The sequence below is a fragment of the Natator depressus genome, chromosome 21 (assembly GCF_965152275.1).
Source record: "Natator depressus isolate rNatDep1 chromosome 21, rNatDep2.hap1, whole genome shotgun sequence".
Classification (NCBI taxonomy): domain Eukaryota; kingdom Metazoa; phylum Chordata; order Testudines; family Cheloniidae; genus Natator; species Natator depressus.
Window position 1 is genome coordinate 2,246,427 of NC_134254.1, and position 26,674 is coordinate 2,273,100.

At 54.5% G+C, this 26,674-nt stretch overlaps 1 protein-coding gene across 1 annotated transcript; it reads left to right on the forward strand.

The window, feature by feature from the left end:
- Positions 1–8,708: 8,708 nt before the first annotated feature.
- Positions 8,709–26,674, forward strand: PPM1J (protein phosphatase, Mg2+/Mn2+ dependent 1J). Its single transcript, XM_074935953.1, has 10 exons — positions 8,709–8,983; positions 12,564–12,690; positions 13,212–13,535; positions 15,000–15,112; positions 18,304–18,388; positions 21,334–21,452; positions 22,042–22,105; positions 23,636–23,743; positions 24,359–24,510; positions 24,986–26,674. The coding sequence occupies exons 1-10, from the start codon at positions 8,709–8,711 to the stop codon at positions 25,131–25,133; spliced, it is 1,515 nt and encodes a 504-aa protein (XP_074792054.1). The 3' UTR covers positions 25,134–26,674.

The window sequence follows — 26,674 nt, forward strand, 5'->3', positions numbered from 1 at the left end:
GGGGCTTCACTTCTGCCCTGGAGGGACCCTGCCCTGGGGTAGCAGGGAGCTCAGCTTCTATGCCCCATTCAGCCCTTGGCCTCTTTGCTGCCAATTTCAGCAGGGGGAATTTGTGGGTGGGGAATTCCAAGGTATTTTGCTGCTGCTGTTTCCCTGTTGGCCCCACAACTCATTCTCACCCTTTGCTGAGTGGGGGGCAGCTAAAGGGGCCCCAACAAAGTTTCACCGCTAGTCATCGTAAAGCAAAGATCCTGGGTGCTTGGCACTACTTTTCTGCTCTCATTATTTGTATGATACAGGGCTCTTTGCAATAGACAGGAAACTCAGCACCCTTTCCCCACAGGGTTTCCTGCCTGCTGCCGGACATGGGGCAAGAGGCCACATTGGGCGAGACTGGGGAGACAGTGTGTGGGGAACCCAGTGTGAGGTGGGGTGTGGGAGGTTAAGGGGGGATCTGCTGGTGGAGCAGGCGGGCACATGGGCACCAGGGGGCTGCCCCAAGCACAGGCCAGAGTGAGAAGAAATGTGCAGTGCTGGTCCTGGGAGCAGTGAGGGTGTGCAAGAGTGAAGGGCACAGAGGACAGGGCAGCCTGGGTCTCCAGGGGCTGATCTCCGCGATCCCTTTGTCTCAGTGCTCAGCATGGTGCTGGATTTAAAGCAGTTCATTGTTATGCGCTGTAGAGCTTATCGGGTTTCAGGGTAAGAAGCTGGTGAATGATGGGGGGGGCAAAGGGATGGAAGACAGATTCACATACTGACCCATTGTCACATGCATTATTTATATACTTCCTTGTATTATGGAGGCCCCTAAAACTAAGCCGCAGTCAAGGACCAGGCCACCATGGTGCTAGATGCTGTACAAACACAGGACAAAAAGAACAGGAGTACTTGTGGCACCTTAGAGATTAACAAATTTTATTTGAGCATAAGCTTTCGTGAGCTACAGCTCACTTCATCTGAATGCATCCGATGAAGTGAGCTGTAGCCCACGAAAGCTTATGCTCAAATAAATTGGTTAGTCTCTAAGGTGCCACAAGTACTCCTGTTCTTTTTGCGGATACAGACTAACACAGCTGCTACTCTGAAACAGGACAGAAAGACAGCCCCAGCCCCAGCCCCAAAGGGCCCCAGTCCTATGGGCAGTCATTCCCAGGCTCTTTAACAAATAAGGTGACTCCACAGTGAATGGCTGGCAGTTAAATAGATCAGTGCTACTCAAAGTGGTGGTCCGCGGACCGGTGCCGGCCCGTGAGCCATCGGCTGCCGGTCTGCGCGCACATTGGAGAAAAAAGAGGCCGGTCCCCCACATCCGATAGCTTGAGAAGCACTGAAATAGAGGAGCCAGGATCTACTGCAAAGGCAGAGCATAAACTCCTGAGAACAGAGCCCTCTGCCTCGAGTTGCACTTTAAGGAGCAGCTACATTAAAAACTGCCCAGATTACTGAGGGCATCTGAGAAAACAGCCCTTAGTGGGTATCAAGGGGAAATCTCTGAGTGCCACTGCACCAGTGTGAGTCTGCGCGGGGGAGTCTGCATCCAAGCACACCACATAGTCAAGGTGGGGGAGGTAATATCTTGTATGGAGACCAGCTTGTGTTGGTGAGAGAGACAAGCTTTCATGCTGCATACACAGAGCTCTTTCCGGTCTGACCGTGCCCACGCAGAGTTAGCTAACTCGGGAGTCGCTCTCCCCACTGGAGGGCAGCAGATACTTAGGCTGGGGACTGTCCCTCCACAGCAACGATAGGGCAGGAAATACCCTTCCGGATCATCTCTGGCTGAGTTTCCCTTAGGTATTAGCAGCAATGCAGAGAGATACCAAGATCCTGGAGCCCCTTTGACCTGCCTCCCCTCCCAGCTGTAAGGAGCACCTGTGGGTGGCTGGGAACTGGAACCCCCTTTTGCGAAGCAGAAAAACATTTCAGTTCTGCTGGGGTCAGGGACATGAGCATGGTGCCGGGATTGAGGGCAAGTGGCTGGAAAGGCCTGACAGGGCCTTCTTCAGTCCTGGTGTGAAACCTTGAAGCCAATGACCTTGCATCAGGAATGGAGTGAGGGGAAATGTGTGAGGCTGCTGGAGCTGCTCGGTGCTTGAGTTCGTGGGACAGCCAGCAAAGACGCTCAGCTCTTATTACAGTCCTCGCAGGTTCATTTCGGTGCTGCCTCGGAAGTGCTGGTGGAGGGGAACAGAAGACAGGGCAATGAAAGAGTCACCTGGAGTCACCACCAGCAGCTGGGGGCACTGCCTGATAGGGGGAAAGGGGTTTTAAACCATGAAAAGAGAGGGAAAGGGAGCCAAAGAAATGGGGTTAGAAGGGGTGGGGGGTAGCATGAGACTGAACCACAGCCGCCGAGGAATGCATTGCGGGGAGCAGGGGAAGACCAGGGCTGGGGGCCGGGGGAGCTGTTGGGGTAGGGGGAAGAGATTGAGAAGGGAAGGGAAGGGCAGCTGGCTAAGGAGTCAGAGAAGACAAGACAACGAAACCAGAAGAGGGTGACAATTCATGGGTGGGGTCTAACAAGAGGATTTTGGAGCCTGGCATCTCCGAGTGACGGAACCCAGACACGACAGGGCAGGGCTGAGATGTTCGCTGCACAGCAGAGAGGAATGTACGCGCAAGTTTAGAAGAGGGGTTCGGTTCAGGTTTCACCCACAGCTGTTCAGCTGCAGCACGCTTTACAGGCATTAAGCCCCCAACATTCCTGTGTGGGAAGGAAGGAGCTTTCACCTCATCATACAAATTGGGAAACTGAGGCAGAGAAGGGGTAAGACCATGCTTTCCGCAATGGCCTCTAATTTTGGGTACCCAAATTTAGACCCCTGGGACCTGACCTGCAGATGTGCTGAGCCGCTCCCATTACAATCACTGGGAGCTGCAGGTGCTCAGCCAAGGTGTCTAAAGTTGGGTTCCTAGAAACCCACACCCCAAATCAGACGCCCCTTCTCAGATTTGCACTGAAGTGACTTACGCAAGGTCACAGAGTGAGTCAGTGTCAGAGCTGAGATTATTGGCTTGGAGTCCCAGAGCCCACTCCTAAACTCAGGCAAAGAACTAAAATACATGGGCTGGGTGCGCTCCAGGTCAGCCAGCAAGATCCTTAGATCCTACCCTTCCCCTCAGGCAGGTGCTGCGATTTGCTCATGAACCCGGCCAAGGATAACGCATCAGAGCTTTTCTGGGTGTTTGGTGCTGAGCCAGTTAGTTTGTTTGTGGAACACACCCTGGCTCAGCACAGTGATCTCTGCAATTCATTTGTCAGGCTTTCCAGTACCACAAGAAAAACAGGTCTGGCTGGGGAAACCAGTGTGGGGAAACCAGAACACTCTCACCAGCATAGCACAGATTGTTTCTCCCCAGCTCTGTCAGAAACTGGTCTCCTAAGGGCAATAAATCAAACAGAGACAGCAGGGGAGCCCTGCTTCTGTTTGCTGCTGAGTGTCTCGCCTGTCCTGTGGCGAGTGAGGCAGGTGCTATTGGAAACAAGGTAACTCCTTGGGTCAGGTTCATTTTGTGATGCACAGTACAGTACGTCTGCATGGTTAGAGGAAATCAGCGCTCCCGGGTTCTGCACCAGTCTGTGCCAGGTGCTCCCTGTGTGACCTTGGACAAGTCATTTTGCCCCTCTGTGTCTCAGTTTTCCTGTAAAACAGGGATAACACCTCCTTTGTAACATGCTTTGAGAGCACAGAACGGAAAGCTACACGTTCCTAACGCAAGGTGCAGTAGTGAAAGGATCCTTGCTCCCGTCTGTGAGTTGCCCTGCTCCATTCCCTCCCAGCCGTCATTCTGCCTTGCCTCCACACTCCACTCCGTCTCCCGCCCCTGGAGGTGACGGGCTACGGCATCAGACTTTTTAGCAGCGCTCCATGTTATCATATAAACTCGGAACCTCACTAGGTTGGAGCTGAGACCGAGCGATGAAAAGGCTGGATTGCATGGAAGGATGCTGGGTGAAATGCCCGGTTTCTAGTGCCCGGGCGTCTGCTCCCAACTGGTGCTTAAAGCTTCGCTGTTAATCAAAGGATTAAACCGAGTCCTGGCCCTGGCCAGGTCTGGATTGTGCCTGAGCTGATATAACAGGGAGAGAGACGCTGTCAATCCCTTGGCCACATTAACTCCTTGCTTCCCTGGGGGCTTGGCCTAAATAGCTGGACAGGACACAACCATAGCTCCTTCAAGGGGACAGATTGAATTTCACTTGACAAAATGAGGGGTAGCAACCGAACTCCAGTTATCACGGAAGTAGCTGATATCCAAGGGGCCGAAGGGTGGGCTGGGGAGCAGCCAAGCCCTCATTACAGTGACAGACCTATCCGGTGGGCAGCAAACGCAGCAAGAAAGACGGTGAGGAGTGAGTGCACAAGGTGAATGGATACACGCCAATGCCTTTGACCAGCCAAGTCCCTCCTGGCCTCCTGAATCCCTCCTGCAGCCAATAAAAGGCACCTTCCCCCTCTTATCTCCAGCCAAGGCTCCAAGGGTCATGCTGTGAGAGGCTGTAACACTGTGACCCTTCTCGCTGTAATTTAAAACTAGCTGCAGAAGACACGGCCAGCAGGCCTCCCCAGGCAAAGCTCCTTAGCTAGCATTTTAGGTGGCTGTGGCACAAAAAGCTATCGCTGTATTTATTAGCAGCTCTCTTTCTCCCTGGACTCTATGCCAAGAAACACTAAAAGGGTATAAATTCCGCAATCAATCAGAACTCTGCCCCTTTACCCGCGATGCAATTTCAAGCAGATGCTAAAAAGAGCCTTCTACTTATTGCAACGTAAAACAAACCACCCAGTGACCTTCTTCCATTGCCCTTATTTAGTCATCCTTACTTGGACGCGTTGCATGATTTTAGCACGGGGGAGAAGTGCTGCAGTGACGTTCCTAGAGGCTATTTCTCTCAGCTACTGCGAAGGCAGCAGCGGTGCATGTGCCAAAGGGCCTCAGCTCCGTCCAGGACCTACGATTTTCCAGGGGTCAAGAGGAGGAGCTCCTCTGCTGAGCTTGCCATTTAGCAATGCTGATTCTGAGCTTAATTCGGCTAAATCCATGTAAGTCAGTTATAAACTGATTTACGTGTGTCTAGACAGGGGTTCGCACCAGTTTAACGAAATCAGTCTAAAAACTGGTGTTAGTTAAAGCAGTGAAACTTCTGGGTGTAGACAAAGAAACAACTAGCAATCTGTCTCCAGGCAATCCCGATCAGGAGTCCTTTCCATTACTCCTTATTAACAGGTTTCAGAGGAACAGCCGTGTTAGTCTCTATTCGCAAAAAGAAAAGGAGTACTTGTGGCACCTTAGAGACTAACCAATTTATTAGAACATAAGCTTTCGTGAGCTACAGCTCACTTCATCTGATGAAGTGAGCTGTAGCTCACGAAAGCTTATGCTCCAATAAATTTGTTAGTTTCTAAGGTGCCACAAGTCCTCCTGTTCTTTTTCCTTATTAACAGAGTTTGGAGGCAGTTACCAGTGAGTTACCAGTGAGAACTGAGTACAGTGAGTTACCAGTGAGTTAGTTACCAGTGAGAACTGAGTACAGTGGTGGAGGGGGGAGTGTGGGTTTAGGGGGCAGCAGGGTATGGGGGTCTCTGCGGTGCTGGAGGGGGGTCAGTGCTTACTTGTGTGGGTCAGGCATGGCTGCTCATCAGAGGCCAAGGCCTTGAAGTATGAACAGGCCATATGTCCCAGTATTTAAATGGCCTGTCTTGGCTACCTAAAGATTCCCATCACAAAGGCTGAGGTGCCCCTGCTGTATGGTGGCACTGGAAGTACTAATATCTTGCCTGCTTGCTCACCAGGAAACTTCTCTCTCCTTGGATGTACATTGTACCAAGCACGCTTACCCTAGGCTGAAGCAGGCTTCCCGTGCTGGCAGCAGCTTTTAACAGAGGGGAAATAGCCCAGCAGAAGCAAACCATATTATAATGTGCCATGCTGTCTCTCTCTTGTCACCTGTCCACTGTACCCATTTCAGCCAGGCAAACTACTCCTCCAAGGTCCCAACCTCTCCACACGTGCATCTCTCTGCTCATGAGTCTTTCAGCCTCTACTGTGCAAAAGATGGAAGGAACCCTGCAGAAAGTGGCATTCCCGTGATGGTGTGATGCGATGCACAACCTGAAATGCACTCGGCCTTCTCTGTGTGCTGATACTGCACAGCAGCATTTCACAGCCCTTTGGAAAGCCGAGCCCCCTTTCAGGAAAATTAACCCTCCCCCCCATCCCCAGCATCCCACCAGCTGCTGTTAAAGGCTATATATTTCAATCTATACATCATCAGTCCCTCCTCCCAGCTAATTCTTTACCACCACCCCTCCCACTTTGAGAGCAGATCTTCATGCTATGATACTTCCTCGCCTTTCTTAGCCACTCTGACAAGCAGTAAAATAGTCAGCCATATTAACGTCTCAAGGATCCTCACTGGACCCTGAGTTAGAACCCTTTAAAGTATAGGGGGCTGTTCAAACCACTCCAAACTGTTGTTGCAGGCTCTCTGCAAACTCAGGTAGGTATCTCAGCAGAGGTCACACTCATGTTGAAGATTTTCTTCACAACTATCACAGAGGTTTTTTGGAGACCCCCCCTTTTTAAAAAAAAATTAAAGCTGAAATGCTACTGAACTATCAAGTTATGTCCTCCCCACCCATTCTTTGAACTCCTGCAGGGTGTGTGCTCCAAATGTGGGGAAACATGTTTCAGACACCACACAGAGAATACACAGTGCTCTGTAGGTCTGTGAGTATTACACTGAATAGATAGATCTGGCACATGGAAGATTCATTTTACAACTGGAGGAAAGGGACAAAAGCCAGGAACACAAGTGTTAAAAACAGAGGGAGTTTTCAATTAACCTGTTTCTGTCTGTGCACCACTTATAAAATATAATGCAGACAACGTTAAATGTTAACTCGGTAAAATACAGGAGTGTGTTTTGCAGAAACAAAGCTATTTATTTACAAGTCTCTCTCTACTGGAGGGTTTTCACACAGCATACCTCATCCTAGTCTCTATGCAAATGCAAATACAAAAGAAAACCAGCGCACCAGTAAAGGGAGGAGACGCTGTATAAAAGGGAAAAAAGAAATGGATATGCTCTGGCTCATCATGCTGCTCCACGGAAAAACCAGGCAAGAGGTCCTATGAGGAGACTTGTTTCTGTGATGCCAGAGTCTGGAGGTTAGTAAATTACAGCAGTAAGAAACAAGCCGTGAACAACATATTGTAGGGGCCACCTTGCACTGCCTGAGGGGTAGGTTAGGGCAGTGGTTCTCAACCAGGGGTACGTGTACCCAGGGGGTACACAGAGGTCTCCCAGAGAGTGCATCAACTCATCTAGATAGTGGCCTAATTTTACAACAGGCGACATAAAAAGCACTAGGTAAGTCAGTACAAACTACAATTTCAGACAATGACGTGTTTATCCTGCTCTGGATACTGTCCACTGAAATGTCAGTACAATATTTATATTCCACTTGATTTATTTTATAATTACATTGTCCAAATGAGAAAACAAGCCATTTTTCAGTAACAGTGTGTTGTGACACTTTTTTTTTTTAATGTCTGGTTTTGTAAGCAAGTTGTTTTTGAGCGAGGTGAAACTTGGGGTACGCAAGACAAATCAGATTCCTGAAAGGGGTACAGTCGTCTGGAAAGGTGGAGACCCACTGGGCTAGGGGACATAACATAGCTCATCATTTCTAATGTCCTCCACACCAAATGTCGCTGTTCCTCTTGTGCAGGGAGGTTTGGGGTGCTGGAGGGGTCAGTGAAGGGGTGCAGGGGGTGCTGGAGGGGGCAGCGGGATGCAGGGGGGTGTGGGGTACTGGAGGGGGTCAGTGAAGGGATGCAGGGGGTTGGGGTGCTGGAGGGGGGTCAGGAAAGGGGTGCAGGGGGTTTTGGGGTGCTGGAGGGGGGTCAGTGAAGGAGTGCAGGGGGTTTTGGGATGTTGGAGGGGGGTCAGTGAAGGAGTGCAGGGGGTTGGGGTGCTGGAGGGGGGTCAGGAAAGGAGTGCAGGGGGTTTAGGGGTGCTGGAGGGGGATCAGGGAAGGAGTGCAGGGGGTTTTGGGATGCTGGAGGCGGGTCAGGAAAGGAGTGCAGGGGGTTTTGGGATGCTGGAGGGGGGATCAGTGAAGGAGTGCAGGGGGTTTTGGGATGCTGGAGGGGGGTCAGGGAAGAGGTGCGGGGGGGCAGTGAAGGGGTGCAGGAAGGGGCAGTGGGGTGCAGGGCGGTTGGGGTGCTGGATTGGGGTCAGGTAAGAGGTGCGGGGGGGTTTGGGGTGCTGGAGGGGGCAGTGAAGGAGTGCAGGGGGTTTTGGGGTGCTGGACGGGGGTCAGTGAAGGGGTGCAGGAAGGGGCAGTGGGGTGCAGGGCGGTTGGGGTGCTGGATTGGGGTCAGGTAAGAGGTGCGGGGGGGTTGGGGTGCTGGAGGGGGGTCAGTGAAGGGGTGCAGGAAGGGGCAGTGGGTGCAGGGGGTCGGGGTAGAGGTGCGGGGGGGTTGGGATGCTGCAGGGCGGTCAGGGAAGGGGTGCGGGGGTTTGGGGTGCTGGAGGGGGGTCAGGGAAGGGGTGCGGGGGGTTGGGGTGCTGGAGGGGGCAGTGGAGGGGTGCGGGGTGGTGGGGTGGTCTCTGGGGTCGCTGGGCGGGGCCAGCCCGTGGGCGGGGAGGCGGGGAGCGGAGCCGGGCGGCCCCAGCGGCGCGGCCAGCCGGAGGCAGCATGCTGGGCAGGGTGCGCACGGCGGTGGCGCAGCTGGTGGGGGGCCCGGGCCCCGCGCCCGCCGCTCAGCCCCCGCGGGACTCGCCTGCGCCGCCCCGGGTCCCGCCCGGCCCCGGCGCCTGCCGGGGGCCGCCCGCGGGCGGCGGCTTCTCCAGACCGGCCTTCCTGCAGCTCAGCGCCGAGGAGCTGCGGCGGGCGGGCGATCACGCGGGCAGAGCCGTGCAGAGCCCCCGGGAGACCCGCCGCCGCCTGCCCTGGAGCACCGGCTACGCCGAGTGAGCCGCGGGGCGCCGGGGGGCGCGGGGCCCGGGCCGGGCGCTGAGCCGGGGGCGGGTCCCAGGGCGGCGGGGACACGGACCTGCCCGCCCGGCGTGCCCGGGACGCACCGCGGGGCGCTCCGCTCCCCCTGCCCGGCCCCGGGCGCGGGCTGCCCGGGGAGATGCTCCGCGGGAGGGAGCTAGGCGGGGGGTCCCCCGGGGGGTCCGAGAGCCATTGAACCAAACTGCAAACCCCGTGTGTGATGGACCCGCCGAGGTTCCGGCTCCTGCGGGGCTCGGTGGCCGGGGATGGCGGGAGAAGGCCCCGCAGCGGGGGCATGTCCGTGGGTGCAGCTGCCCGGGGCCGAGGCGGGTGGTGGTTTGCCCAGGGCGCTGCCACCGGGACGGGACCCAGGCGCTGTGGGGTATCCAGCCTACGGGCGCTGCGGTGCCTGACGCCCCCAGCAGGATCCCTGTCGGGAGAGGGTTCCCCTGACTTAGTCTGGGACCCTGAGTCGGGGGCCTGGACTATGTGTATGGTGGGGTGCTGAGAGCCATTGAACCAAAGTAAACCCTGTATGGGATGGAATCCACTTCAAGCCAGGGGGTGGCCGCACCCCTAGTTCCAGCACCTAGGCTCTGAATAGCTCCCTTGTTCCTGCCCCAGGGGTCTCGCCTTGTGCAGACAGCAGCCCTTCGCCTTGCTCCCATCTGCTCCACACGGGGAAAGCAGAGCCAAGCATGCAGCAGTGTTTAACTCTCCGAGGGCGCTCACCTTCCCCGGCTTATCTACTGCCGTGGCCACTCTGTGCAGTCACTGTGTGGTGCTTAGCATCTCCAGAGCCTGTCGCAGGTCAGAGCCAGACATTTAGCTGGAGGCACCGTTCTGCAGAAGCTGCAGACACTTAGGCACATGAGTAATCGGTGAGTGAAGTGAGTCTGAGCGCAGAAACACGAGTGAACAGGGAAGCCTGTTTGCAGGATCACAACTGTGTTGTGGCCAGCTTCCCTCCTGCCGTTAACCGGAGGATTTTATATTTCTAGAGCCCTGGTGTGTAAACTGTACAATGAGTGGCTGCACATCATTCGGTGGTACAATTGCCATACTGCCGACAGGCCCCATAGTGCTGGGGGTCTGTGCTCACAGAATGAAAAGGAGATGCCTCTCCCAGAGAGTCTACAACGTGGGAGTTTCATTTTTAGCAGTGTTTTTTGTATTAGCTGAGCTGGAGTAAGGCAGAGGTCCGTACTGCCTTAGAGATGTCTGTCCACTTTCCTTTCCTCCCCTGCAGTTTCGAACCTGTGGTATAACTAAAGGGAAGCTCTGTTTGTTCTCATTCCATCACCAGTCCACGGAGGTTCCCTAAGGTCTTTTGACACCCTGTCCCTGCAGGGCAGCAAAGGTTACTGGGGCTCAGCCCTGAGATAATGTCTGCTGTAAGTATCATCATCTAGTTGGCCAAGGGTCAAGTGCTGACTCTGGTTCCATTTGGTGCCGGTCCTGGAAGGCACAAGTTATATTTTCCTTTTAAATGGATTATTATTGGCTTACCTGTGTACCTGCGTAGGTGAAACAAATACCTTCTGCAGGGCAGCAAACCTGATGGGCCAGTGCCTGCTGCCCTCCCACTGAATAGTGTCTTTAGCCCCAGACCTACAAAGACTTACCTGTTAGCTTAACTTTCTGCAGGTGAGCAGTCACATTGGCCATAGTGAGATGACTCGCAGAGTACGGTGTTATTCAGTGTGAATAAGGGTGTTGGAACCTGGCCCGAAGAAAAGTCAAACGTAGATTTGAGAGGAGCCAGGCTGTGCTGTTTGGGCTTTTGTTTTGCCCTTCCGTCGGCTGGATATATACCCCTGCTATTGCGATATCCAAGTGCCTCACAATCTTTCACGTGTTTTCTGGATGTAGCTCACACTATCCTTTTCACAGATGGGGAACTGAGGCTCAGAGCCCCTGAGCTTCCCAAGATCACAGAGGAGCAGGGACTTGAACCTTGCTCCTGGGAAGAGGCAGCTTCACACTTCCTCTTTAAAGACCTGCTCCTGACATGCTCGTTGGGAGCAGGAGAGGCCCCCTAAGCTAACTTGGCTGTATTACCTGGCCCATTTCCAGAGATGTGAGGCCAGTCAAGTCACTTCAGCTCCTTGGGAGGGGCACAAGGGACCCTCCCGCAGCCTGGCCTTTTTTTGGCTTTGTCACCTCCATCCTGTAGCCAGCCCTGAGACTTCTGAAATGCCAACCATGAAGTGGGTAAAAACTAGACTTAATGGGGAATTCTTTGCAAAGGCCTCCTCTTAAGGTGGGAGAGAGGCCGGGAGGAGGTGTATCTTACTTGTGACAAGGACCTTAGACAATCAGGGGTTCATTTCAGTGTGTCTTTGGTCTGGTGCTTGCTCTGCTGCTTTTCACAGTGGCACGTGCTGTCAGGGCTAGTTTTCTGGACCTGGATTTTCCAAGCACTCCCTATTTTCCTTTCTCTCCTGGCAGCGCTGCACACAGCTCTGTGATTGTCCTTCAATAACAAATATTGTCAGAAACATCACTTCCATGTAGGGTATTACAGTGAAACCTACCTTCAAGTGACCACCCCAGGGACAAGCAAAGATCTGTCATCTAGTAGAAATTTGTCTTTAATTAAAGAGCGGGGAAAAATTTACTGGAAATCTTGGAGAAGCGGTAAGATATTTTTATAAGATGATATATTGCAGAGGTGGCCCCTGGTGGTGCTGTTTCACTATAATAAACAGCAGTCACTGTCTCGGACTTTGGCATTATGAGAGTTCTGAAATGACCATCTTTCTCATTTGTTGACACACAGTTGGGCTTTTTTTGCTCACAATTTGTGATGGGAACAAGCCAAAGCTTGGATGGGTTTTTCTGGGTTTCTTTCCAACTTCTGAACTCTTTGAAATGTCACTTGCTCAGTGCGGTAATGGGAATAGAAAACCCTGCACTTGAGTTCTCAGAAGTAGGAACCTTTCAGAGTATTAGAGGAACTCGTTAAAAGCACCCTTAAGTTTAGCTCTGACTGCTTGTCCATGTGACACCATTCCTTCCCTATAAACCACTTGAAGAGCTGCTGCCCAAAGAGCACTTCTTGTTTTGCATATCTACAACTTCCTCCCACAAAGCAGGTTTTGCAATCGAGATCTGAAATTTGCTTAGCAAGGGGGGATTGATTAGTTAATGTCACTCTGTTTGCAAAAGTTTCTGCTGGTACATCTTGCCTGCCCACTTCTGCTTAAGCAAACCAGGCTTTCTGTGGGGCACTGAGGATTTTGGCACATACTGGAACGTGACCTCACCCATTAGCGGAGGACCTGTGGCTGCAAGATTTGGTATGTGTATCTTGCACGACTGCAACCGAGGCTTTAGCAGGTTCTGAGTCAGAAGCTTTGTGAGGAAGGAACAGCCTGCCACGTGAGCTAGCTGGTCTCGGTGGGCAGTTGTTCTCTGCATGCTGTAAACCAGGGCGAGTGAAGGACTGGCTGGCGCTTGCCGTGTCTCTCTGCAGTCACAGAGTGAAATCCACTGATAAATGGAGCGTTCACCCCAAATCATTGTCTCTTTCATCTCTTTCTGTCCCCCTAGGGTGATAAATGCTGGGAAGAGCCAGCACAATGAGGATCAAGCCTGCTGTGAGGTGGTGCTGGTGGACAGGCGATGCAGTCCGAGGTGTAACCCAGCTCCCAAGGGATGCACAGGGGAAGCGGAGGGGGTGAGCAGTGTAAACCATGGAGGCCAGGACCCTGGCAGGGACCCTTCCTGTAATTCTCATGCTGACTCTCTTTGCTCCACGCCCTGCTCCTGCCATGGTCCAGGCAAAATGGCTTTGGAAACACACATGCAAAATTCCATCCGCTGCGTGTACGGACAGGGGAGGTCACGCTGGCCTGGGCCCCTCTGGGGTGCGATTGGATTTCAGTCCATTCAGTGCTTGGCCTCACTGCGGAACCTGCCACCTAGGGGAAGGGGCCGCCTGTGTCAGGGAACTGCCCTGAAGCCACCAATTAATCGATCTGGCCCAAGTCACTGAGCAGCCAGCTTGGTCAGTCCCCTCGTGGGCCAGATTAGAACTGACACTGAGGGCCAACAGGCCTTCCGTCCTGGGATCGGTGCCCTGGGCAAGCCAAGCCCAGCCCGGTGACACTAACCTCCCTGCTCAGCTGGGCCCACCCTCTCTTCCCCCTGGTTTTACTCCCAGGGGAATTCCCTTAACCGTCCCGTTTCTCCCAACAGGGCAGGGAGGGCCTTTGCTTCCACTACTGGGGCTTGTTTGACGGCCACGCTGGCAGTGGTGCCGCTGTCATGGCATCCAAGCTGCTTCACCTTCACATCTGTGACCAGCTCAGGGACCTGGTGGATATCCTACAGGACTCTTCCCCTCCCCCACTCTGCCTTCCGAGCGATTCCCGGGGGCTCCCGGCTGAGCGGAACCGGGCCCCCCTTGCAGAAGCAGATGCAGAGCTCCCCAACGATGCCCTGCCCCGATTCCACCTGGAGAAGGCAGTCTCTTGTGAAAGCCTGGTGATTGGTGCGATCGAGAACGCCTTCAAGCGGATGGTGAGCGAGCTGGGGGAGTGTGCAGTCCCAGAGCAGGAGGTGGAAGGGGAGGAGTTGGGTAGAGAACTGTCAGAGGAGGAAAGGCCTGTCAACCTCTCCTCCCCACAACATACATGGCACGGTTAACCTGTGGAACTCACTGCCACACAGATCACCGAAGCCAGGAGCTCAGCAGGATGCCAGAAAGGATTAGGCGTGTCTGGGGCTAATGAGCGCATCCACAGTTACAACAGGGAGGAGGAAAGTTCCCTCCGAGCGTTCCTTGCTCTCCCCAAGCCTGGCCTCCTCCCCCGCAGCCTGCACTGGGTGCAGATTGGCACCCCCTTACTGGAGGTGCTCTGCTCAGGGGTTGTGCCACGTGAGATCAGCTCCCACCACGCCACGCCACGTCCTGTTCGTCACCATTAGCAACAGGAAGCATTGAGGCCCGCGGCGGGAGGGAGGCTGATGTGTCATTTTTCTCACACGGAGACTGCCTCACGGCACCCAAGGGAGCAGGAGGAGGGGGAGAAGGAGGGGGGCTCTGCACAAGCAGCTCCTGGGCTGTTTTTTCTTTGCTGCTGCTTTCCCAAGCCCCCAGCAGGCTGAGGGAAGCCACTCTCTGCAGGACTCCTCTCTCCCCAGCCTGCCCCCGGGAGAGCCACGGGGGAACCCAGGTGTCTTGTGTCCAGTGCCGGCTGGCTGGAGCCCCTGGGATCAGGCAAGGGGATGTGCCCTGGCCCTGGCTGGGCAGCTGCGTTCCAGCTGGAATGTACGCTCATTTCCTTTAGTAACCAGCATGCTGACAGGACAGCAGAGGGCTATTTTGGTCTGCTGGGGCATGTGCTTGGCTTGCTGCAGTCTCTGGACTCAGGAGCCTGACCCTGTCTTTGCTAACCCCCGCTGGTGCTGAGAGCTCGGCCAGTGCCTTGGCCTGCCAGGCACTTTATTTTGCCTCGACAGGGGCCCCAGGTGCAGTGACAAGTGTCCCGTGTGCGTGTGGGGCAGGCAGGACTGACCTCGCGCACCCAGCAGCAGGCACAGGGCTGGCAGTGGTGCCCAGCCAGGTGAATGAGGGTGCAATCGCTAAGGGAGAGGAGGATCTGGCGTTAACCCTCTCGCTGCTGCTCCTGGCTGTGGCAGAGCAGAGGTTGGGGTAGGGAGGGGACAGGACACTCATTTCCCAGGGTCAGGAGGCTGAGAGGGCAGAATGAGGAATTAACCAAAGAGACATGACAGAACAGCAAGGGTGTTCAGGCCGTAGAGCCACCAGCATACGGGGGAGGGCGGCTTGGCGCTGGGGGGGCCCTTGCCCAGCGGAGGGCATGCTGGAGGGCCAGTTGCAGTGGTAACCCCTGCTCCATGTGTACGGGTATTTCCCACCCGCTGTCTGGTTCAGCAGCCCGCCTAGAAGAGCCCTGCTGACCTCTCGGCATCTTTGAGCTGCCTCCATCTGTGGGTCCGTCTTGCTGTCTGTCTCCTCAGGACGAGCAGATTGAGCGGGAGCAGACGACCCGGCTCGTGGCGGGAGGCTGCTGCGTCCTAGCTGTGGTTTACCTCCTGGGGAAAGTCTACGTGGCAAACGCAGGTGACAGTAGGTAGGAGAGAACGAGTGTGTACAGGGGCCAGTGTCTGGCCCAGGGCTCCCTCCCCTGGCCGGGGCATGGCAGCTGCAGTCACAGTGTGACTATGGGCTGAGACTCCTTTGCTGCCCGCTGGAAATGGGTCTGACCCCCCCTCCAGAACCCAGTCACTGACTGATCGAGGAAATAAACGTGCCCGTAAAAAAAAAAAGGAGCTTGGTGAAGGCATGTGGCAGCCCCGGAGAAACCCGCCTCATCGCAGCTACTGGTCAGGTGTGGATCCCGAAGCCTGGGGCTGGGGCTGGTGAGGGTGCTGCCCTGCATGCCTCCACACACAGCTGTAAACTGCAGGTTTGTGCACTTTCACAGGGGTGCTTCAATCGCACGCTGTCCAGAGCTGTGGGTAATGGTGGCGTTCAGAGCAGCAGAGTAAGCCCTGAAGAATGAATGCTGCTGTCCGCCCATTGGCCCGGGGCACTCGGGTAGTGCAGAATTGCCTCCTTTAGCTCGGGGTTTGATTCCTTAAGCTCCAGACACCTTCCTTGGCAGTATCTTGTGTGTGATTAAAGACGGGACGGAGTGGGGACCCCACTGCAGTGAGCTCCTCTCTTCCCCGAGCAATATTTCCTAACAGACCTTTCTGCTGTGTGCTCCACGTATTGTTCTCAATCGGACTCCCGGCCTGACTTGCATTTCACTCCGTAGCTGGCTGTAGGGGCGTGAAAATCCCCCTGGGGGGGGATGTACCTCCACTACAAGGAAAAACTGGCAACACAGAGTCTCCGAGCCCAGAGGCTAAAACTCGCCGCGTGGCCGTTGGGGGTCAGGCTGGACCCCAGGCTCTGACACCACCCTTGTTGTGGGGTCTCGGAGCCCGGAGTCCAGCCTGATCCCCAGCAGCCCCACTGCCCGAGCCAGCCCAGCCGCGGCTGTGCCATGCGTATTGTATTGCAGTGTAGATGAGCCCTGTGTGTCAGAGCCCAGGGGTGCATGCACTTTTTGTACCCATGTAACTATTTTGGTTGTTGGGAGGGGTGGGGGGTGATAGTTAAGTGGTTCAAAACCTGTGTGTAATAAGCCCTTAGGCACTTGCAATCTAACTCTTATTTACAAAGTCACCTATGTGACTTAGGTGCTTAAGTACTAGTGGAAACCAATGGAATTTAGGCACCTCAATCACTTAGGCACTTTTGAAAATTTTAGCCCCTTGCATAAATGTCACCCCCGCAAATGTGGGTGTTGGTAGAACGTGTTGGTTGGAGGTCGGGGGTGTGAACTTGGTGCCCTGTGGAGTGGTGTTGCACTCCCAGCTGAGCCGCCGTAGGAGCAAATGGAATGAGGGTGTGCGTGGCGCTCCCGGCTGATGAAGCTGGGGGGAGGCGGAGCCACCCGTCTGGAGAGTGTCTTTGAAGCTCTCCGTTGGCCACCGGCTAGGAAATGCACCAAGGCGGAGGAGTAGGCCAGGCTGTGACTGTCGTCAGTGTGAGCCCTGCCTTGCTGTAGAGGCCTGCGCTGCAGTGTGTTGCATGGAAGATGCTCCGAGCCAAATGGAGGAAGTATCTTCTGTCACGGCCACGGGTAGCTGGAGAGAGCAGGCATCGGTTTCATCTCCACCAGCTTCTAGTGGCCTCCGCAGGCCTCTCATGAGCTCCTCCCCATGCTGCCAGCCGCTGTCCCACGCGTGGGTCTGGGCAAAGTGACCCAGATGGTGAGACCCAGCTAGGCTGGAAGACCCCCCATCTCTTGTGTCCCTGTTGGAGTGTGGCTTCTGGTAACTGACCTAACATGCCGCTCTGGGCTCCCACGCTCAGCTGTGTCCATGGGGCTCGGTTAAACGAGGAATTCCCCCCACGCGCACACAGCTGCTGGAGCTGCAGACTCACCCTGCCAGCCGAGAAGTGGGCTGTGTTCTTCCTGGCCAGGAACAGAGGCAGCCGCACCGGGGGAAGTCAGTTAAGGGTCCTGCTGGGGAGGCACGAGGCAGAGTAGAGCCCATCTCTCTCTCCTGCAGCCGTCCCTGCCCTCTGCCCAGGCACTAGTATAACGCTGGCTTCACTGGGCAATGGCTGGGGGTGGTTCTTGGTGCCGCTTCTGTTGCAGAAGCGAGGGAAGCCCCAGTCGGGGGTCGAGCCCCATCGTGCTAGGGACTGAGTGCTCACATGTAGCGAAAGGACAGTCCTTCCCCTAAGGAGCTTGCAGTCTAACTGAGCCAACAGGTGGATACAACCAGGCGGGGGAGCACAAGGACTGTGAGGTGGCTGATCAGTGGCTGTGGCTCGGAGCGTGCACAGGAGCTAGAACCTGCTGCATAAGTGAGCGCCGTTCCCACACAGCCACTGTCCGGCCCCGTAATGTCGACCAGCCGCTTCTCATTCATTGGCCGGCGACGCTGGGATCCTTCCCGAGAGACGGCGGCAGCCGAGTCAGGGTCTCTGCTTTACCTCTGGTCAGGGAAGCAAACACCGAGCGGGCCCCAGGGGTGCCTGCAGCAGTCGCACAGTGTGTGGAGGAGACCCCGCTGCCACAGAGAGCAGCGAAAGCCAGAGATCCAGCCAGGCCACAGACACCCAAGGACCTTGGCTGCACTTGGTAACCTCTAGCCAAGTGCCGTGAGCAGCTTTTTTTACATATCCGCTGAACAACCCATCCTGCCTTGCACCGCGCTGGCAGTGAACCAGTGACACAGGATAATATTTCCTGCGCACCCTGTCTGTGAACGGCCAAGGGGTTCTGCATGTTCCCTGTCCCGCTCTCCTGTTCACGATGCCTCTGTGACCTTAACGCAGATCCTGTTCACACAGCCAACCTCCACTCATTTTTCTCTCTGCTCCACTTTCCACCTAGATTATTTTCTCTGTCCCGCTTTCTACTTTTTATATTTTGACCTCTATGGTCTTCCTGAGGCAGACTGCGTCCCCCATGCCTGGCTCTCCCAATAGCAGCTTCGGGGGAATCGCAGTTGTGTAGCCAGCAAGTGATTCTTCAGCTCAGGGCTGGTGGAATCTGAACAGCAGATACAAAAATACCCAATGGCAAATGGACAGTGTGAGATGCCCCGCTCCTCAAAGGTGTGCTGTGTAGTAAATAAACCAGGAGCCTCCGGCAGATCTGGAGGGAGCCCACAGCAATGTTCTTCCCGTAGCTGTGAAATGAGAGCAGCCGCTTTCCCTTTCTCACTAATCTCATCCTTCCGTATTTCATTGCAGGGCCATTATCATCCGTAACGGGGAAATCATCCCAATGTCCAGGGAATTTACTCCCGAAACAGAGAGGCAGAGGCTACAGGTTTTAGTAAGAAAGAACTTTCTTCTCATCGGATTCCTTCTAACCCGCCTTCCCCACCGCTGAGCTTCTGGGTCTGTAAACCAATGAGCCGGGCAGCTCTCCGGGCAGTTGTGCTGCTGGGAAAAGCCTCACTGAGATCACTTGTGCGGTTTGTTCGCTAAATACAACCCCGCAGGTGAATCAGCAGCGGTTTCCATCTGCCCCAGATTGTGAAATAGGTGCAGTTTGACGGGGCCTGGATGGGGGGTTGGGAATGAGAAGTGGGGCCTCGTTAGTTCCGATCCAGCCCCACGTCGGACTGTCTCGGGGGTTGGGGAATGGCATGTGAGGTGTTTACCCTCTAGGGCACTGGGTCCAGGCCAGGTTGGCAGTTAAGCTGACTCAGAGCTGTCCGGGGACCCCTGGGAGCAAGTCAGTGGTCTCCGCCTGTTCCCTCTTGTGCAGACAAACCTCTCGTGTAGTAGCCTCAACAGAGAGGCCGAGGGCTGAACGGGCCATGGAGACTGAACTCCCTCTCGCCCTTAGGTCCGAGCAGGCCAGCGTGGGGAGTGCGTGCCTTTCCATGGCTTGTTCTGTGTTCACGCTGGGCATAGAGAGGGCAGTGCTCCCCAGAGCTGGCGATCTGGCTCCTCGTGCCAGCACGGAGCCAATGCATAAGATGGACCATGTGCCGTGCCCGAGGCGAGTGGTGGGAAGGGCGAGGCCTCTCTGATATTTATTTAGTGTTGTCTGGTTCCCCGTGAAAGCAGCCGTCTCCTGGTCGGTACACGTTGCCCCTCCCTTTGCCCATCATGTTCCCAGGCCCCATTGTTCTCCTCTAGGGGAGCAGGTGATGGGAGACTGTGCTAATGCCAAGTCTTGATTCTGCGCCCCGGTGCCTGCCACAGCACTAGGAAAACAGATCAAGTCTGAGCATCGCTCTTGTGGTTCCTGAAAGCTTCTCTCTCCAGTTTGCCTTGGAAAAATCACCCTGCTGTAAAATGAAACTTGATAGGGTTGTAAAGAAATGCCCCCACAGAGAGTGGGAGGGAGAAGGTGACATGAGAGTTAGCTGAGGTTTTGCTGGACATGTCTCCTGGCTCAAACTATACCTTGGAAAAACCCCAAGAGGTTTCCTATCCTCAGCTCTGTTTTCAAACAGCCCTGGAAAGGAGGAAATTGCACCCAGCAGTGTAGTCTCTCCAACTGGCTGTGGCAGGAAACCTGAGCAGTCAGAAAATCAACCCTAGATTTGCCCCATGGGCTGGGGTGAATTGATTTCAGCCAGAGCCCTTTTGTAGGCCTTGTGTCCTAATAAGAATGCAGGAAACTGCTGTAACCATGACACAAGTTAAATGGAGGGCATTTATTTCACGGTTTGACTTCTGTTCCTGTAGATAGAACACACAGCCCCTGGGAAGAGCCTTCCTTCCAGCAGAGATTGTCTGCAGCTCTGCACTGGATTCCCTCACCTCCTGCTCTCATCTTTTCCTCTGCTAAGTCATTTGGCATTTGCTAACATTGTTAGAATCCCCCCAGCCCGTGTCCCTCCCTGCATCTCGGCACGGGTCTCTCTTATCCCTGAACTCTGTGGTGCAATGCGATAACTGCACGTTAACGTGCCCTGCCCCTCTGCTGTGGGTTCAGGGCTGGGCTGACGCAGAAGATTCCCATGTAAGCTTGGGCAGCCAACTCATTGGCTAGGGGTCTGCTAGGGGGAAATTGGCTTTGTTTAGAGCAGTGGTTCTCACTCTGTGGTCCAGGGACCATCCCGGACCCATGGAGAAATGTAGGACTAAAGGTTCTGGGGGGTGGGAAGGGAATTGGGTGCTTGAGGGGATCCCCCTCTTTGCAGAATGAAACAGTTGGGAACCTTCACGTGGGCGGTGTTTAAACGTCCAAGGAAATACTCAGTAATGATGGGACATTGTTGACAGTGGCACCGCCCACAGAGGCTAGTTCAGTGTCTAAGTCCCAGCGTTTCCTCTTGTGTCTGGGCAAATGAACAGGAGGGTTGGCAGAGGCCATGGCATTAACCATGGCACGGAGGCTCCTGCTGAGAGAAGAGAAGTCACTCCCTGTTGCTTTTCACTTGCCATCTCTGAGCCCCGGGTGCAGGTTGCTGAGTTGGGCCAGTGTTTGCTGTCTGTACCCGATGCCCCTCTCTCGTCTCTGCTAGTTCCGATTTCAGGCTGGTGGAGTGATAGTCTCTTGCCCTACTCCGCCTCGCCATTGCAACCCACGGGTAACCTCTGGGTACCTGAACCAGACCCGGGTGTATTTCAGCCTCCCCCTGAATTCTCTCTCTTGCATATTTCAGCCAGATCCTCTGGGTCAGTTATTGCAAAGCCCTTTCCAGATCAGCATGGGCAAAAGCCCCCGTTGACATCATGAGGGGCATTTGTGCCCAGAACTACATGGAGGCGCTCTGGTGTCACGTGGAACTGGGGCTTTCCGGTGCAGCGCTGGGAGATGGCTGCCCAGCAGCCTTTCCAATCACAGTGAGATGTGTTGCTGTTGTCACCAATAATAAAAGCCATTTCAGCCCCTTTCCTTGCGGTGTCTGGCCCTTTCGCTGTATCCCAGGGAGTGACCCAGGGAACCCCAAGCCCACTGAAATCAGAACCCTCCTCTCCAGGACGCTTATTGGAAGCCATCAGACGTCAGTCAGACTTTCATCAGACAGGGCAGCGCAGCTGGAGAAAGGGCTGTTGGCACCCAAGCTGTGTTGCCTTGGGACCAGCACACCTTGCTGCGGTGTGCAGAAGGGTTTGGCATGCCCAGGAGCCCAGCCTGGACGTTTGCCTTCACTCTCGAAGCCCGGTGTCTTAATGAGCTGGGGAACGATGCACTGTGGGCTCCCGCTCCAGCATAGCCCCTGCTGAGTGCCTGGGGCACAGGCTGTGTCTCTTGTTCACATGCATCAGGCACTGCTGGGTTTTGTGGCTGAATCTGCTGTTTTCTCCCCTTAGGGGTTTTTGAGACCTGAGCTGCTGGGGAATGAGTTCACGCACCTCGAGTTTCCACGGAGAATTCAGCACAAGGAGCTGGGGAAGAAGATGCTGTACAGAGACCAGAACATGAATGGCTGGTAAGGCCACTGACCTGCTTGTTACGCTTTGTGCCAGCCTGGTGACTTAGCTGCTTAGACCCTCCTGCCCCTGTGGGTGGGTTCAGCTGCACCTGTTGGCAGCCGCCAGCAGATTTTCTAGCATAGGCAGGGACTGAGTGTCTGATGGGCACAAGCTGCTCTGTTGAAAACAGCCCAGGTGCTGCTGGTAAGCTTTACCTGGTCATCTCCAGGGGATTTGATAGCTGCTTTCAACTACCTGAAAGGGGGTTCCAAAGAGGATGGCTCTAGACTGTTCTCAATGGTAGCAGATGACAGAACGAGGAGTAATGGTCTCAAGTTGCAATGGGGGAGGTTTAGATTGGATATTAGGAAAAACTTTTTCACTAAGAGGGTGGTGAAACACTGGAATGCGTTACCTAGGGAGGTGGTAGAATCTCCTTCCTTAGAGGTTTTTAAGGTCAGGCTTGACAAAGCCCTGGCTGGGATGATTTAACTGGGAATTGGTCCTGCTTCGAGCAGGGGGTTGGACTAGATGACCTTCTGGGGTCCCTTCCAACCCTGATATTCTATGATTCTATGATTCTGTGATCTCCCTGTTTGTAACTAGGGCCTATAAAAGGATAGAAGAGGACGACCTGAAGTTTCCGCTTATCTACGGAGAAGGTAAAAAGGTAAAGTGCCCAGGAACTGCAGATGTGAGCTACAGACTGTGACATTCCCCAGGGTACAACCTGGACTGCTGTGTCCCCTTAGCTCTCCAGCCTGGGATGCCTTTTACACTGCTTTACTGTCCGAACAGCCACCCCTCCCGGCTCTGCTCGCTCCCAGCCACTGCCATGTAAAGTCTCTCCCAGCTGAATACATGAATGCTCTCTCAGCCAGCCATGACTAGATACAGGGTGAAATCCGCATCTTTCTCAGTCCCAGCCATGCACCCCAGAAATGTGCATCTTGTACTGTCCAGTAGCCCACTGGACTGTACAAGCTCATAATTAGTCCATCATTCCAACAATGGGTAATGAATATGCACCAGTCCTGTTGTCCTGAGTAGAGATTTCCCAAACACTTCAATCAAACACACTGGTTTAGATAAAACAATAAAACAAGTTTATTAACTAGAGGAAGATAGATTTTAAGTGATTTACAAGTGATAAGGCATTAAAGTCAGAGTTGGTTACAAAAGAAATAAAAAGATAAACATGCAAGCTAATTCCTAAATATTACCAAGGCTAATAGGATTAAAAGCAAAAAGGTTTATCTTGCCCAAAAGCTTTCAGCAGTCTGGACTGGCTGGAAAACCTCCAGGCCAGGACCACTCCCCCCAGTTCAATGATGCACATTTGTCTTTTAAGCGATCTTACTGCCTTGAGTAGAGATGGGGGAGGAGAGGTAATTTGTGTGTTGTGAGTTCTCCATTCTTATTCCTTTTTCCCCTCTTTGAGGATTACCCCCAGCGGGGGGGGTAGACAAAACAGTCCCCTGTGCACATGAAACTTGAAATGTCTTTTAGGTGAATTTTAAATTTCTTGCCTACACCTTCTGTGTATGTGAAGTTTGAGCCGTCTTGGAGATGACCTGTAAATTCCTTATGTACAGTCTCCATTACTGGTGGAAGGTTCTTTCAGCAGTTAATAATTTTCTAACAACTGTGGCCAGTCCTTTGTTGTCTCTGAGGAGCTAGTCTGTAGGCATTCCCCAGAATTACAACATATTTCAGTAACAAACATATAGTAAAATCTCATAGCTTTACAACACTGTTGTTACACACATTTTAACAGGACAATGATGTTCAGTAGATTATGAGTTTTCAAATGATAGCTCACAAGGCCAACTTTATATGAAATACATCATAGCCATATAAAAGTGGTGAACATGGGGTACAGGATGTCATACAGACACAATCCCCATTGAACAGGGAGGCCAGGAGTTTAGAGGGGTCATAGAAATCCAGGCATGGAGCTGGGACATTAGAGTCTGCAGTGGTTTGGGGGGACTCTTCTTGTCTGACTTCTGTCGGCGGGTGGGTTGTGAGGGGATTTCTGTCTCTGAAGGTTTAAATTCCAGCCCTGTTTTCTCCAGTGAGCCCAAGGGCCCACTCAGGCCCCCTGCAGATGCACTGACTGCAGCACCCACTGTGCGTGTATTTCCCTGGCGCCAAGGGGGAGCAGACAGTGAAGCTGTTTGATTTGCTTTCCCGCCAGGCACGGGTGATGGCGACAATTGGGGTCACGCGGGGCTTAGGAGACCACGACCTCAAGGTGTACAACTCCAATATCTACATCAAGCCTTTCCTCTCCTGTGTCCCTGAGGTGAGTTTGCCTGGCCCGCTGTCCTCCTCCCCAGAGTTACCATCAGTGGCCGGTGCTAGGTAACGTGAGCGAATTCAGTGCTCACCTCAGGGAGGGGCTTTTAGCGATAGGGTCACGTGGACTGGCACCGCGTGAGCTCTGCCGCGGCACCTCTGTCCTGCCCTTACGCAGCCCCGGTTAGTCCAGTGCTGGGCCCATCATGCAGCTCTGCCATTGCCCCCGGGCCCAGCTGTCTGCCTGAGGCCTTAGGCCCCCATCATCAGGGTAGCTGAGCGCCTTGCAGCATTTAGGTCCGTTATCCCCCCGTGAGGCAGGGCAGGGCTGCCGTCCCTGCTGGACAGAGGGGGAGCTGGGCCACCTGTCTGGGTGTGCAGGACAATGCTTTGCTTGGTCTCCCTTCTGCCTCCTCTCTGCCCTTCTGAGCCCAGCTGGGACAGGGAGATGACTCTGAAAGCGACAGCGAGATGGGAACCCTGGGGATCCCTGTGTGCTGGCTGGAGGAGATGGGCCAGGGCATGGTGCTGTGACACAGGGCAGGGCAGGAGCTGGACAGGCCCTTTCTGAAGAGCAGTAGCAAGTGGCTGGTGTTTGCGCTGAGCCCCTGTCTCTCGCCAGGTCAGAGTTTACGACCTGACGCAGTATGAACACTGCCCTGACGACGTGCTGGTCCTGGCCACCGACGGGCTCTGGGACGTGACCAGTGACCGGGAGGTGGCTGACGTGGTCACGGAAGTGCTGATGGGCTACGAGCCGAACGACCCCTGCAGGTGAGTCGAGGGGGCCGGGCGTATTGTCCCGGGAGTGAAGGCGAGGGCGGGATGGCTGCAGTGCGGCGCGGGGCCCGGCAGTCCCAAACGCCCAGCGCTCCCGGCTTGCCGCCATCATTCCCTTTCGGGCTACAGTTCCCACAGCCTGCCGCTGTCTCTCCTCAAAGGCACCGGGTCACAGCCATGTGTCCCCGCCATGTGTCCTGGGGGGGGGGGCCCTGAATGCTGCTTCCCACAGCGCACAGGAGCGGGCAGGAGGGGTCATCTGAGAGCAGTGTATTCCTCCCTCCTCTGCCATAGAGCTTGACCCACCCCCCCTCGCCCCCCGCAGCCGTCCCCTTTCTCATCAGGGCGTACAGTCAGCCTCAGTAGGGGGCTCTAGGATGGGGGATCTGCCCCAAATGTGAATGGCTGGCAGGGGGAGCCTTTGCTGCTGACTGGCTGCCACTGTTGGCTGTCCCCGGCGGTGCTGCAGGTACACCATGGCGGCCTGTGAGCTGGTGGTGAGGTCCAGGGGGGTGCTGAAGGAGCGAGGCTGGCGGCTGGCCAACGACAAGCTGGGTTCTGGAGACGACATCTCCGTCTTCGTGATTCCTCTGGGCGGCCCCGGCAATTACACGTGAGGCCAAGCTGCCCCGGGGCGCAGCACCGCTATAGTCGGCGTGGGACCAGGACCTGGGGTGGGGGGCACAGGGGCTGCCTGACCAGCTTCCTGCCTCTCCTACAAGAGGAGTAAGAAACCCTGGAACCCCAGCCTCCCCCCGCGCCCCCCTCTCCGCCTGCTGCTTCCCTGCCACTGGGCAGAGCCTAGAGCCGTAGCAGCTAGTGATAGAAAAGCCATCTGGGGCCCTCGGGGTGGGGAGATCAAGGCAGGACTGTTTTGATGCCAGCACCCATAGCCAACCCTACCTGACCTGGTCCCTGCGAGAGGACTCGGCGCTCAAAGTGTCCTCTGCAGGGATGGGAGAGAGCCCCCAGGGCTGTGGTGGCTGGTTCTCGTAATGTGAGAATGGTGTGGATTAGCGGGAGGAGCATACCCGGGGGAGTGCGTGCTGCCCGCTGCAAACCCTTCCTTCTCCCACCTCGAGATCTGCACCATTGCGTCCCAGCTACTGTTCCCACATGCCTGTGTCCAGTCCTAGTGCCTAATTGCCTGCCAGAGAGAGCACTGGGATGGAGCCGTGCTGCGGGGGCTGTGGCTGAGCACCCTTGCCATCTGGCCGGTCATGCAGCCTTCAGTCCCTTACTGTGTCTTAGTTTCAGCTTTGTAACCAGGAGCAGGCGCCCAGTTACCATGGTGATGGGCACTATATAAATACTTGGAAATATATGTAAGCGGGCCTCCCATGAGCTGGTACCGCCCCTGCTAGTCCTCTGCACCTTCCACCAGAGCTGCTTTAGCACCCTGGGCCAGTGTTGAGTTCCCAGATGCCAAGGCGGGGAATCGGCCCAATTATTGTTAATTGAAGAACTGGTCTGAAAATTTCCAAATTCAAATTTAAATGAAAACCACTGGGATGAAATGTCCACAAAACTTTCATCCCATTTTCCCACCAGCTGTAATGAATTTGGTGCTTAGTTCTATTCAAAATACAGACCAGGCCTGCCCCAAAGACCTTGCAATTTAAATATGCTGCATCCATGTGCTTAGCTGAGAGCCAAGGATAATTAATAAGCTGTGTGTTTCTCTAAAAAAAGCAAATCACCTTCTTTCCTGTATTAATCTCAGAGCCATGACCAGCTCTATTCTGATTGGAGCTGGGGCTCTGCCCTGCCCTGCGGAATGCTTGATTTAGTAAAAGCAACATGTTCTGCAAACCTCTGATCTGGGACATGAATTTTCTGGTTCTCCTCAGAGTGTGATGAAGGGGTGTATCTATAAAAGGCGGTCCCAGGGTAAAAATGGGGCAAATTCCCTCTGTTTCTGAAGCACACTTTGACTATTTCTCGTGTCCTGCTGCTGCCAGGAGCACCAAGCACTATCGTGATGTGTCACCTTCTGATGAACGTTGTTTGTAACTCGTAATTTGTGAGATGTAAATAAACTGGGTACACCTAGTTGGAACTAAAAGGCATCCAGGGAGTGTTTAATCTATTGACGTTTCTGTGCTGGAAGGAGATCGTTAGATCGCCCTGTGTAGACCTGTGTTTTTAAATAAAGAAT

What these genes read in the sequence shown, in the direction of transcription:
- PPM1J (XM_074935953.1), top strand. Translation starts at nt 8,709, where the DNA reads ATGCTGGGCAGGGTGCGCACGGCGGTGGCGCAGCTGGTGGGGGGCCCG. An exon ending in GCACAGGGGAAGCGGAGGGG is followed by an intron (nt 12,691 to 13,211) that starts GTGAGCAGTGTA and finishes TTCTCCCAACAG; the next exon opens with GGCAGGGAGGGCCTTTGCTT. An exon ending in TCTACGGAGAAGGTAAAAAG is followed by an intron (nt 22,106 to 23,635) that starts GTAAAGTGCCCA and finishes CTTTCCCGCCAG; the next exon opens with GCACGGGTGATGGCGACAAT.